A 14,241-nucleotide genomic window follows, 5' to 3' on the forward strand; every position below is an offset into this window, starting at 1 on the left:
GGAAACAGTGGTGACTCAGACGCTTAATGCAGTTGTTTAGCCTCATTCACAAACCTGTGAGCCAGTATGGTAAGAGTGTTGCCTAGGAGCTGGGAGACTCAGATTTGAATCCACACTCTGCCATGGAAGCTTACTGGATGACCTTGGCCCAGTCATACATTCTCAGCCTAATCCACCTAACAGCAGTGTTGTGAGGATACAGTGATGAGAAGAATGCTTTGGGTCTCCACTGCTTGAGAAACATGGATTATAAGTGAAACAAAAATAAAAACGGGACTTCCATGACAAGGTGTATGGAGAATGTTTTAATCTGTCCTTTGTTTTCAGGCACTCCTGTTAACTCTGTTTCTTTTGTGATGTGCAGTATTGACAAGAAGACAGAAGGCATGTACCTTTCTTGGGTTTATTTGTATACAGTATGTATATATAATTTTTAAAAAACCCAAAAAAACTTTTGAATGACTTTCTGTAGATCAGGAAACTGTATTTAGAGTGAGAGGATGCTGAGTGAGAAAAGAGTTAAGATATTCCACCAATGGCTCTGAATTCCAGGTCCTGAGATTGATCCTTTTTGGTATGTGGGACGGGGAGTACGACCGATTGGCCGATTTGGGAAAAGGCAGCTGAAGTTTGGTCGGAACAGCCTGAGGTCTGGAACCAGCCTGGATCTGATACTGAATGCTTTACGGGAGCAAGAAGCGCTGGAAGAAGCATTGGAAGAAGATGGGGATGTCTGGTGATTCTGCTCCACTTATTAGAAACAAACATTTCCCCCTCCATTTGAGCACTGTCTTTTTTGTACACAACACCATGCTTCTGCTTTTGCCTATTTCTTCTTTGCTGTCTCTTCTGACCATTTGTTAAATGTGAGAATGACATGCATAGTTCAAAAACTGAATGTCCTACCTAAAAAGTTATGCTGATTCTCAATTGTATGTTGTTACCTTTTTTTGGGGGGGGGGGATGAGATGTTTTTGCTTTTAGACATGGGCTTCTTTAAGATTCATGAAGGACAGGTCCATTAGCAACTGCTAGCCAGTGACTAAAGGGGACTTCCATATACAGAGGCGGCAAATCTCCAAAGACCAGTGATGTGAGGCAGCATCAGGGGAAAGCTGGGCTAGTTGGATTACTGGTCTGATCCAGCAAGTTCTTATGGCTTCTATACAGTTGGACAAGGATTTATAAGTGCATGGTTTATTTATGATGTATTTGTATTTTTATCTTTTGTCTATTAATATTGGTCTTATGACCTCTTAATGTGAGCAGTCCTGAGCCTGCTTTGGCAGGGAGGGCAGGATACAGATCAAATAAATAAATAAATTAAATAAGTAATATCTGTCAAACAAATGGCTATACCAATTAATTTTTGAGGTATGGGTAAGTGGGGCATGTATTAAATGCCATCTATTCTCCACTATCCCCAGTGGCAACAAAAATAACCACACTGACTATTTATTTAAGGATGTGCATGAAGATCCAGGCAAGCATATACCGTGATGAAAATGTTGTGAGATACTACTTGACATGGGTATGTACAGGGCAGAGGGAACTTCGACTGGCTACATTTATAAATAGTTTCATTATTTATTGTCATTATAGATGAAAATAATATTGATTTAAATATTATGTAATCATCAGTATTAAATGGAGTGAAATGTTAACACATGGCTGCTTTTAGGCTTGTGGTCAATAATACATGAAAAAATGTTATGTGAACCATCAGCCAGAAGAGTATAGGTGAAAGGCAACAGGGTAGAAGATGCAGCAAAATTCACCATTTTCTTATGACAGCATCACCAAAAGAAAGGAGGACAGCATCACCACCATTCCTTTTCTATGAGGCTTGCACAGGAAACCTTCCTGGTGGATTATGCTACATGTACTTTTGTGGGAGGGGAAACAGCTCCTTTGACTTTCCATCATTAAAGTGTCTTGGGGGCATGTCAGGTCAGTAGAGGGCCCATGGAATAAACACAGCAATCGGTTTGTGCAGTACATTTCAAAAGGAAGCACTCTCCAGTTAAGCTAACCCTCCACGATCTGGTGGGGATATGTGTGTGAATTCTTCTGCTACTAGAAGTCATACAACATTACGCCAGCTGTCCATATGTCCCATCTCTTGCTTCAGCAAAAATACCATAAATACAAACATTCCAAGTTCTTGTCACGTTTTCTATACGAATCAGGGTCCCCAAAAGCCAACTGGTTTCCATAAATCATTTGTTTTTATATCATTTCTCTTGACAATAATTCCTGGCAAGAATGCAGATCACAACAACAAGGCAAGCGTTAAGTTCCACTCAAACCAAATCAGACAGATTTGTTATATTGTCTTCATTTGTTTTAACCATTAAAATATTTCTCATTTATAAAAAAATTAAATCTAAATATAAATATTAACACTAAGGATTGAAATCACTTGATGACAAAATAATTCTTTTGTGTGCTATAACATATACATTTGTATGGTTTTCTTCAAAACAGTAAATTAAATCTTTGCACGTTTGGCACAAGTAAATCTTTGTAAAAATTGAAATGCTTTATAGCAGGTGGGAATTTTTTTTTTGCAATGCCTACACAGTACACATTTTAGTCAAAGAAGACTGAATAGTTTAACATTTGAACACAACTGTAGTTGCTTTTCATGCCTCTTATGGAAAACATTCTATTCCAAACTCAGTTTTGTTTTATATCACACCAATGTAACAAAAGCCAAAGAGTTATCTATTAAAATTAGTCATGTCTTGATTCAATATTACATACACAGGATTAGCTAATAGTATCATTGGACAAATATGTAACCAGCCATCATTACTGACATTTCATTAACACGCAAACCTGCAGGAACAAGAATCTGGGAATATTATCTTGGACAAGTACAGAAGGAGACATGAGAATGGAAACTAAGTAATTACAGCTGTATTAGACCCCCTACTCTTGTTTAAGAAGCTTTCACAAGGTTGGTGATTTTTTTACATTGCAGGCAAAATTGTATTCAAGCCCAATAAGAGACTATGAGAATCTCATGCATGCTTGTGAAGGCATCATTTTGGCTGCAGTTAAAAAAAGAAATGTTCATGGGAAATGTAGATTTGGAAAACACACAAATCCAATATAAATGAAAGAAACTAACACTGCAGGTACATAGTCAAAACCACTAACTTGCTTTCTTATCCTTTCAATTTTACCATTAAAGAGTGCAGAAGATGTGAGAGCTCTTCTAGCCTTTAAAACACATGCTTGTAGGGTGAAGTGGGACTTCTTATGTGATGGCATGGAACCTGGAGGTGCTAGATGTATAAGCATTGGTTAAGAGACAGCCCTAGGGTATCACCTTGACTGAAGCACAATTTACCATCTGACAACAGTCCAAAGCACTTACACCCTTTCCAGGTACACTGAAGTCAATAGGCATAGAAGGGTATCACTCTGCTTAGGATTTGCTCTGTGAGTATTTCACTCTGCTTGCATTTAATAGCTTCATATAAAGTAGGCTTCAAAGTTATACTAATCCAAGAAAGGGGGGGGGGCATTCCTTAACTGAATTTAGATTAAATTTTAATTTCTTTGCAGTTCACTTCCCTCTTATAGCTATGCCCTGACTATTATAAAGTTTGTCACAATGGAACTAATTCCTATATGATCAGTGTACATTTAAGTTCATGCATTCCGATAAGCCACAAGGGATCTTGATCTAGCGCTGACTCTTCCTAGCTATATGGACAAGATGGTGACCAAAAGATACCTGAAGGACCTCAGTAGCCCAGACCAGGGTCTCCAACACTTTCAAGCCTGCGGGTTTCTTTGGAATTCCAACACAGGGCAGTGGGTACAACTAAAAAAGGGTTGTCCCAGGAGGTGTGTAGTGTAGTGTAGTTATGCATAACTAATAGTACTTTTTTAACATTTCAGACAGAGGCTCTGTTACCACGATGGCTTTTACATATTGTTTAAGATCCTTGTGCTGCGGTGGCAGCTGCTGCTAAAGCAATGTTTTTAAAAATCTGTACAACCTATTAGATCTCCAATGGCCAATTAAAGCCCTGCTGGGTAAAAAAAAAATCACCACTGGGCCCTGCACACTTCTAAAAACACTTGGTGGATGCCAGAAAAGGGTGAGATTTAAACAAAAAAACTCATGGGATGGAACCCACCTAATGTTTCCACAGAAAGGGGGTGGATTCTTGCAACTTGCCCCTTCCATCTTCAGACTTCCAATTGCTCCTTCACGCTGTTCCTGGAGATCCTCTGTCTTCCAGGTGCAGCATTTTGGGCTGCAGCAGGAAGAGGAAGGTGAGAAATTTATCTTTCGATGTTGGAAATCCTTCTGTTGGCAGTCTTTTTTAGAGGGATTGAAGCCTATGTAGTGTCTATTTCATTAGCCTCCTAATCTGTGGACTCCCAGGCCAGTTTCAGGTATGAAAGGTTATGACTGATTTCAATAAGGAATACTCTGGGTCTTTAAAAAGAGTTGCTATTCCCTGGAAATAGAAAAGGTTTCATATTGCACCAGCTGAATGTCTACTTAACCACTTAAATTCCCCCCCTTACTAAGGTATCATGAGTGTCCTAAGATCACATATCTGAGTATGCCAGAATGGAATGTAAATGAAAACTGAATAAGGAAACTGCTTATTTAACAAGGCTATGGCCATTTAAGTATTCTCCTCCCTTCTCACTGCTTCCCACAATTTTCTTCTGGATTAACTGCTACTCCTGGAATACTTAAAATTGTTCAGGAAGGCATATATTACTGTGACTGTATGAACAGTAAGATATCTGTAAACATGGATCACAAAACTGGAGGATTTGAGTTCTTCCTTGACCTTCAACATAGTGAATGACAGTTAATGAATGAACTAAGAATACAAAAACGTTCTGGGTTGTGTCCCAGCTACCATCAACAGAAGAAATACAGATCTTTGTTGCACTCCTCTCTGGTCCTGCAGTTCTTTCTGACCCACAGAATATAGATTTCTGTGGTTGTAGGACCCATATGTACTAACAGTTCTGTAAGTTCAGGTGTGGAATGCAGTGGGGAAAGGGAAGTTGACAGAGTATGATTTCTGCCCCATTCTCACTTCAACCCCTCCAGTCCACACTGGTGTCATCATCCTGGAAGTCTACTTTTTGGAGGTCAAAATGCAATATTATAAAGCCACAACCACATTTTGACCTGCTGTGGAGAAAGTCAATGCAGCAAAGTCCTGCACTTCTGCAGATGATAGTTAGGAGGATCCACCCCAATATATTTTAACAACAAGGTATTTCAATACGACTGGACAATGTTGGGAAAAAGTGCATCTTAAAATATGGAGCCTTGAAACTCAACGTCCTTCTTGGAGTCTCATGAGAACTTTAAGGCAGAGTTTCCAACAAAAGACCACAATGCTGAAGACTTGAACAGCTTTCTTAGTGAGGTATCCAAACAAAGCCCTATTACTGAGGCATTGTGGGTTCTTGAGGGTCCGTTTTTATTGGATGTATACAATGGCTGTTATATAAAGGCACTGTAGTGTGCAGCCTTAGGCAGTGTGTTATTGGCAGTAGAACTTTGTAATTCTAGTACATTACAGCAGACCCTATAGATGGTTCCTAAAAGAGAAAAGAATTGAAGAAATAATTAAATAAAATGGAAATAATACAAAGGCTGTGCCATTTTCTGAAGACTACTAATCTTATGAACTAGAGGATCCCATTGTTAAATGCATTACTATGTACCCATAATGGTATCATCACTATTTAGCACCCTCTTTCCAGCAATAAAAAAAAATAATCTAGAAAAATTTCCAAGCTCAATGGATGCTTCTAATATTTTAAAAAACCTGGAAATGCAGATTCTGAATCTTAAAAAAACCTCCATCTTCCAAATTCCTAAATATCTGGCAAATAAATAGTGCAAGTTTTGTCACTGCTTTAAACTGTGACATTCACACAATTATAGTCTGAAACTTACTGTTACTCATCACATTTCATAGAAATCTGAATTTTGGAATTCAACATTTATACCAAGGAATCTGAAATGCTACTATTTCTGGAGCAGGTCTTTGGAAAGACAGCACATCAATTTTTTTAAAAAAATTAAATTTCTAATTTTGTTTCAGCTATCTTGCATCTTCCTTATTGTTACCAGACTAGTTGATAAACTTTCCTCCTGAGATATGGAATCATAAACCAGTGCTCAGGGCTTACCATTAAATCCTTGGCAGTGCTTTTTCTCTCTTTAGTTCTTTGCGTCAGAGATCCTTGAAGCATGAAATTCTTGTTAAATGTTCTGCTGTCAGGAGTAACTGGAGAGGCATCCATATTTTCACCTGCAAAAGATTATGCAGTGGCCTTCACTAACTTGAATTGAAGAGAATGATGGAAGAAACAAAATCTGTAGCTTTTAAAAATGGCCAGAGGCATCCTCTGGACATCCTCTGAAGGGACTCTGCATCACCTCACTTTTGGCATTAGGACACACTGTTCTTGAAAACACCCCTAAGGGGAAATTATGTATTTGTAGAATCTTTTCTCTGCAACAATAACTTTTGGCAGGGAGGGAGGGGGACATTTTAAACCTAGTTGAGATTTCTCATGACCTGGATAGCCCAATTTCATCAGATCTCAGAAGATAAGCAGGTTTAGCCCTGGTAAGTGTTTAGAGGGGAGACTTCCAAGCAATATCAGGGCCACTATGTAGAAGAAGGCAATACCAAACCACCTCTGAGTTTGATCCCCTACTCCTCCACTTAAAAGCCAACTAGATGATCTTGGGACAGTCACAGTTCTCTCAGAGCTCTCAGCCCCACCTTCCTCACAGAGTGTCTGGGGTAGAGGAAGGGGAGATTATTGTAAACTGCTCCAAGACTCCTACTGATAGTGAAGGGTGGGGTATAAAACTAACTCTTATTCTTCTTTTTGCCTTGAAAACCCTATAGGGCAAGATCTCTGGCTCATGTACCAAGGTAAGGGAACTGTTTAGCTATAACCTGATAGATATTACACCTGATCTTAGCCAAAAGGCCAAGAAGCAATAACATGATAATTTGGACCCAATGGAGGATATATACAGATGGAAAGAGGTGGCCATTTTTATAGATTCCCCTCTCCCAACTGCAGACTTCCAACTCTTCCTGCATTCTGATCCTGAGGAATGAGATGTGAAAGTCCTTCAGGCTCCTTAAACAGAAACTGATTCCACAGTAGCAGTTGTTCCACCCCCAGGCTTCTGTTTTCCCCAGGTCAAGTGATCAATTCCCCATCAGTTGCTGCACAACCACATTTTGACCTGAACTTCTCTCCAATTTTCCCCTCATCTTCTAAATCTCAAAAAACAAGATCAGGAAGATGGAGGGGAAATTGGAGGGGTCAAAATGCAGCCATGCAGCACCTGATGGGGAATGGATCGCTTGAAACTGGGGAAAGCAGAAGCTTGGGGCAGAGCAACTGCTACTGCAGGAATTAGTGAGAAATTCTTTCCCTCAGTGGAATTTACTGGTATATTCAAGCCAAGATGCAATGGGGCTGGCTTTATAATATTGCAGGATAAATTGCGATCTGGATAGCATACAAAGGCAAAAGTTAGTAAATCACCATTTCAGTTCACTTGAAGAATGTTAAGATTGAGAAAGAACTGGAAATAAAAAGTCTTCCAGCTATAAAAAATGGTGAAAACTAAGAAAAAATCCTTTTGATCTCTTTTCCTTTTTCCGAATGACATATTTTTAACAGTAAAAATGGCTTCTACTGGGTTCTATTCATTTAAAATATTCCTGTTTTTGCCATCGTATCAGCAAACATGACAACAACAACAATAAAAATGAACAAATTCCATTTTCTATTTTTTAAAATCACCTTTCACTGGTGGAGCAGGAAGTTTTCGTCTCTGCTGTCTAGATGTGTCTATCGTGTGCATCTGTTGAAGGGTAAATCCCATACTTTATTAGTACATATTAACAAATGATTCATACTAATAGTAGGTTCAGTCCAATTCTAATTGCATGCAACTGGTCAAGTATAATCTGTGACCCTGGATGGAGATGGCTAGGAATATCTGTTTCTACCACTTCTAGCCCTTATAGCAGCCCTCTGCTTTTGGTTACCTAAAACCCAGGCTGGGGAAGGTACTGACAGAAGCTGAGCTGCCAACCACACTCACTGTCCCCAGCCTATACTGACCCAAGATTATATAAACACCAAAAAGAACTGTGGAAAATTAACTAATAAATATTGAAGGTAAGTTTATAAATGTAAACCAATCATTCAAAAACACCTATTACAAAATACATATCACTTAGCAAGATACAAAATATCACAGAATCAAAAATCTATTGTGCGAAGAATAAAGTTACAAAGTTATTTCTTGTTCACCATGTCAATTTCCGACTTCAAGCACTTGTAGACCATTCGCCCACATCTGTAGGTAAATTAAAGTGCCAGTGCTAAAGATATTCTGCGTACAATCAGTTCTGATTTTTCATTAATGTTTCTTCATTTTCAAAATTGCCAAGCTAAAAGCTTCACAGTTTATGAAAGCTTTTTTGGAAGTGGGTAGCCAACAGCCTCCAACAGTAAAACTCACCTATACTACTGTTTCCGTATATACCTTTGTCAAAGAGATGTATCCCCACTCATCACAACATCACGAAACGCTTCACATAGCACTACCCCTGGAGAAACACCCTGCAGGCACAAGTGCAGCATCATTTGGCTGTGCGGTACTAGCTGTCCACATGGAAGACTGCTTCTGCCTGCACATGGGGCTTCCTTACCAGATTGGAATAGCTGCATGTGGCTTTTCCTCACCTGGTTTGTCTGCTTTTGGTCACGTTTTCTCATCAGATGAACACATGGAGCCACATTCAGGCCTGCAACTGTAAGTGCTGAAATTCTGCTCTCAATATCTGAAATCTGAAATCATATATTCATAGGGCAGAGACAATTTGGGAAGTTACACTCAACCTTATCTGTGACCAAATCCACAGCTTTATCAATCAAAAATGTGTAAAAAAAATTGCCATGCATTGTATCTAAAAACCTTTGAATAGCTGGTAAATGAAAAAAACTCTATGTAATGAGTGTCTGTACATCATGTGGGATCTTTCTAATGCTCACCATCGAAGGATGCTGGGTGACCTTGGGCAAGTCACAGACATACAGCCTAACCTCACAGGGTTGTTGTGAGCAGAGGGAGAGAAGGGAGGAAATGGAGGAGGAAATGGGAACTATGTAAGCTGCTTTGAGTCCTCATTGGAGAGAAAGGTGGAGTATAAATTAAGTAAATAAATAAATTAAATAGGTGATAAAGAAATAATTCTATTTATGTATTTATTTATTAGATTTGTGTATTTAATATTGTGTAAATTATTATAATATTGTATGTTTCCAAATTTTAAAAAATAATCACATTCAGATTGAATGTAATTATGTGCATCTTAGTAATATACACTTTTTACAAATTATGTATTTTGGATATGTTCATAAGGTGAACCAATATGGCAGATCATGGGCTTCAAACAAATGTCATTTGTAGCAAAGCAGGTGCTTCATCTCACCTGAAGCTCTGCATGATGAACTTGTGCTGCTGCTGTTGCCACTTGGTCCTCCAGATCAGCCAGCTCAGATTCAGCTGTAATGCTGTTAATTCTGCGTGCTGCATCCTCCAGCTCATTTAGCTGGCTCTCCAGTCCATACACACCTCCAGCTGTCAGGTACACCTATAAACAGACCTGAAGCTATAATAAACATATGAAGCTGCTTCAAACTGAGTCAGACCATGGACCACCAGTCCATGTAGTTCAGTACTATCTGCTCTGGCTGGCAGTGTCTCTCTAGGTTCTCTGGCAGATTAACTGATTTTTCCAGCATCTACTTCTTGCAACAACTTTATCTGGAAATGCAGATATTGAAAATTAAATAAAAGTATATTACAAAGCATGTACTTTTCCAGTAAAATAATATGGTATTAATCCTGGTCTTTTGCACTACACTCCTTCCTAGTGGAATAATCTCAAACTAGATCTGAGATTTCCTTTCCAGGAAATACCTTTTCCAACACTTGTTATCTGATGTGGTTTAATTGATGATGTCAGGGATTAGACTTGAGACTTTTTGATCTATCATTGACCTGTTTATTGCATCCAGTTAGGCTAGACTTCATCTGTGGTGTACCTTCAGGGGTTATGATCACATTTACTGAAACACACATTTATGCAGCTCTGCACTTTTAGTTTTTGTTTTACTATTACTCATTATTAACATAAAAACTAAGTTCAGTATGGAAATACTATAACCTAGAAATGGAAAGGGAGAATCAGTCTGGAAAAAAAAACAGACTAAAGTGATGGGTTTTTAGAAATCTGAAATTAGACAAAACAGAAGAACAGATTTTTAGCAGATGTAAATCTGGATTAATTTCATGTTGCCATGCTAATAATAGATAAGGTTTTTATAACTGAAAGCTGAAGGTGCTAGTAAACTTGATTCCAAGGAATCATTCAGCAGAAATGTTTGTCAGACAAACAAGATCTAGGTATCTCTTATGAGGTACAATTAATGTGTGCCACAAGAACATGCATAAATTTCACTTAGCCAGGGCTGCTTCAGCATGGAGAAGATTTGGGATGGGCACATACCACATTTTTGTGGTTTGGTTCATGATTGAACTGCGAACCAAACCACAACCCATATGAACTGGGAGGTTGGTTTGCAAACTAACCTGGTTTGTATCAGTTCATGAATAATCTAAGATTTAAACCCTTTCTGCTCCCTGCTGCTTTTTGCCATTTAAACCAAACAGCTGAGGTCAGCTTTTTTTGTGTGAAGAACAGAAAGCAGCTCTTCACAAATTGCCACAAACTGCATCAAAATTCATGAAAGTTCATGGAGGTTTTTCAGTTCATGAACACTGCGCTTTAGGAACTATGAACAGACCAAAATTTGTGAATTTCAACCAGTTCATGCCCATCCCTAGAAATGATTCTGTGGGTAGCTCACATTGTCACTTCCAGATATACTCCTTCACTCTTAGTAAATAAAGATGCTAGATGCTGCTTCAGAGAGACCTTTATCATTCAGTGTCAGAAATAACCACCTGGGAACTGCTGCCTTGTACTTTAACCTGGAGCTCGACTGGATTAGATCATCTGCATCATTTTGAATTTGATAACAGTGTAGTTCCTTATGTGTTCAGTTCTTTAAATCAATCAATCAATTCCCCCCCTCAATAAACCCATAGCCTTGGTCTCAATAACATCTTGGCATCTTCCAAGATGCTATCAATTGTTGTCATAATATACACACACTTGAGTATGACAAGGCTTGTAGGTTCAAGATGAAGGGTGCAAAACTGCACATGGGAAAGGGAAATCAAAATTTCCTTAATGTTAACATTGTTGATCAAGGATGGAGTTGCAAGAGGAGAGGGAAAAAAAGAAAACATGCTTCTTGAAAGAAACAACTACATTCACAGGATAGGAAAAGACAGAGGCAGAACAGAGATGTAAGAGGAAGGGCTTGTTTTTGTGTTGAACTAAGTAAGGAGAAGTGTGATATCATAGTAACACAACATCCAAAAACATGCCTTATTCAGGCACTGTGAGAAATATGTTAGAGACACAGATAAACAAGTAGCCACACATGTTTACAATGTGAATGCCAATATTTGGAACACAAGGCTTGGATCCAAAGATGTCACAACCAATTAGAAGGCACTTCTAATTATGCAGGAATGTGAGAAACCAGTTTCCCCCCCACCTGTAGTTGCCTTTCCAAGGTAACTGAAATCTTCAGGTCAGAGTATTCTCCAGAATACCTTTTTGAGAGCTATCTTCAAACTGAACTTGTGCAATTGATTTTCTTTCCACTCACAACAGTGGTATCTTTTGATCACAGCCCATGATTCCAACTATATTTACATTTTTGTACCACTCCAATGAATCATCATGAGACTATCCTCAAAACTCAAAGTTTAGAATGTTTTAGATGAAAATTTCTTGGCTTCCAACAAATAATTTTATAGTGCTTTTTTTTCCTAGAAGAGCTTTAAGGCTTAAAAGGATGAATAAAGGCTGGACCAACAAGTGATATGCTTGGGTAAGTTTTGCAATATTAATTAAGATGTGTGAAAATGCACAGAGATGTTACCCTTGTTTTTTTCTCAGTATTCTCAATTAAACAGTCTTTGTTATGAATATAGATCACCCAAGACTGACACACAGAGGGAGTCATCAGAACATCTACATATAAAATTTCAGAGCCATATAATAAGCTGATTTCAATAGTGCAGACATAATTAATAAAAGGCTTAACTATCCTCTTCCTTGTTGAGCATACTGAGGCACAAAATTTGGCTACCTTTGATGCACATACAATTAATTATAGTGTTGTGTGTTAATTTTAAAAACTCCAAAAAATTTTGTGTTTTTGTGTGTGTGACAGTTCTTTGACATTCAAAATCAAACACTCCCCCCCTTAAGAGTGATTCCCAAATCCTTCCATCTACTCTGTATGGACACACAAAGTTATCTGCCATTCTTACATTTTCTTCCAGTGTTGTGAGCTGCTCATCGAGTTTGATAGGGTCTGTACCTAATGGAAATTCCCCTTTCCCTCTGTCACAAGCATCTGCTGGAACACTGCAAGGCCTCGTTGATTCTGCTATGAGCTCCTCTGTTGCATTGATGACTTTTAGGACCTCCGTAGAGATGTTGCAGAGAGACACAGCAGAGTATTTCTGTTTTAAAGAGTAAACAGGTCTGTGTTAGAAGGTAGATACAGATGCCTTGTAATTTCTTTACTGAGAGAGACATGCATCCCTCTCAATGTCTGCTTATGGCCTGGAACCCACAGTCATGATCTCCAGAGCACTTTGCCTACCTAAGCAAAGACCTAGTTGAATATCCTACCTAAGAAAGACCTAGTTGAATATCCTAATATTTTAGGCTGAAGATACACATGTGGAAGAATGAAGTTGGAAAAAGGTCACAGAGTGGACCTTACCTCTTCAAGATCCTTTTGAATGGTTTCCCATGTTTCTGCAGTGGAGAATTTAAAAAGGCTATTTCCCACATTGGTCTCATATGGTGCAGTCCATTCTATCACTTCAATATTCTAGCACCTCATTGTTGAACACATGAAGCTGCCTTCTACTGAATCAGACCATTGGTTCATTAAGGTCAGTATTGTCAACTCAACTCAGCAGTGGCTCTTCAGGGTCTTAGGCAGAGGTCTTTTACATTACTTTCACATTAGAGAGCCAGTTTGGTGTAGTGGTTAAGTGTGTGGACTCTTGTCTGGGAGAACTGGGTTTGATTCCCCACTCCTCCACTTGCACCTGCTGGAATGGCCTTGGTCAGCCATAGCAATCTCAGGAGTTGTCCTTGAAAGGGCAGCTGCTGTGAGAGCCCTCTCAGCCCCACCCACCTCGCAGGGTGTCTGTTGTGGGGGGAGAAGATATAGGAGATTGTAAGCCGCTCTGAGTCTCTGATTCAGAGAGAAGGGCGGGGTATAAATCTGCAATTCTTCTTCTTCTTCTTCTTATGACCTGATCCTTCACTGGAGATGCTGGGGATTGAACTTGGAGCCTTCTTTATGCCAAACAGATACTTTACCACTGAGCAAGAGCCTCTCCCCATGCAAGTTCTACATGCACAGACTCAGTTAACCTCTATACAGCTATCATAAGATACAGACAGATTTAGACATATGATAAGAGACAGTGATTTATGTATATTAAGAAGCATAGTCAAGGGCTGTATAGCTGCTTATGACAAACACTGAATCTCACAACAGCTGGGAAAAATATTTGGTGAAATAGTTGCTTAAAGTGTATGTAACAGAGTATAATAATAGACGGTAATTAAAGACATGTTAGTTCAGGGGTGTCAAACATGTAGTCAGTAGCTTGTCTGTTTTAAAGCAAAAAATATTTTTAAAGCCCAAATTCCAAAAACTAATAATTAGCCCTCAAATCTTCAGCCCTCAACCAGACCTGCTGGATCAAAAAGGTCTCGGTCAGTCATCTAAAAATACTAACCAGGGCAAGTACATGTTTCTTTAGGGAAGAAGTTCTGTAATGAAGTTACCCCTTTAGAAAAGGTGGCTACTAGTGATAGGCCCTTTTTGGTTGCTGTGCCCAGAGTAGGGAATGTCCTCCCAATGTACTTATGCTATGTGCCTACTCTTCTGACCTTTGTATTTATCCCCCTGGCAGCTTGCAGTTCTCTGCAGTTTTGTATTCTTTCCCTGTAATAT

The 14,241-nt window shown here is 38.9% G+C and overlaps 1 protein-coding gene across 2 annotated transcripts in view; it reads right to left on the reverse strand.

Moving 5' to 3' along the window:
* Positions 1-5,242: 5,242 nt before the first annotated feature.
* Positions 5,243-14,241, reverse strand: part of MYRIP (myosin VIIA and Rab interacting protein) — a 186,285-nt gene continuing 177,286 nt past the window's right edge. For both annotated transcript variants that reach the window (XM_060247526.1, XM_060247525.1), the window contains 6 exons: positions 12,527-12,721; positions 9,543-9,704; positions 8,794-8,898; positions 7,843-7,903; positions 6,196-6,317; positions 5,243-5,598 (listed from right to left, as the gene is read on the reverse strand). In XM_060247526.1, coding sequence (XP_060103509.1) covers positions 5,566-5,598; positions 6,196-6,317; positions 7,843-7,903; positions 8,794-8,898; positions 9,543-9,704; positions 12,527-12,721 — 678 coding nt within the window. In that variant the 3' untranslated portion in view covers positions 5,243-5,565. The remainder of the gene's footprint in view (positions 5,599-6,195; positions 6,318-7,842; positions 7,904-8,793; positions 8,899-9,542; positions 9,705-12,526; positions 12,722-14,241) is intronic.

The sequence above is a fragment of the Heteronotia binoei genome, chromosome 10, assembly GCF_032191835.1.
Source record: "Heteronotia binoei isolate CCM8104 ecotype False Entrance Well chromosome 10, APGP_CSIRO_Hbin_v1, whole genome shotgun sequence".
Classification (NCBI taxonomy): Eukaryota; Metazoa; Chordata; class Lepidosauria; order Squamata; family Gekkonidae; genus Heteronotia; species Heteronotia binoei.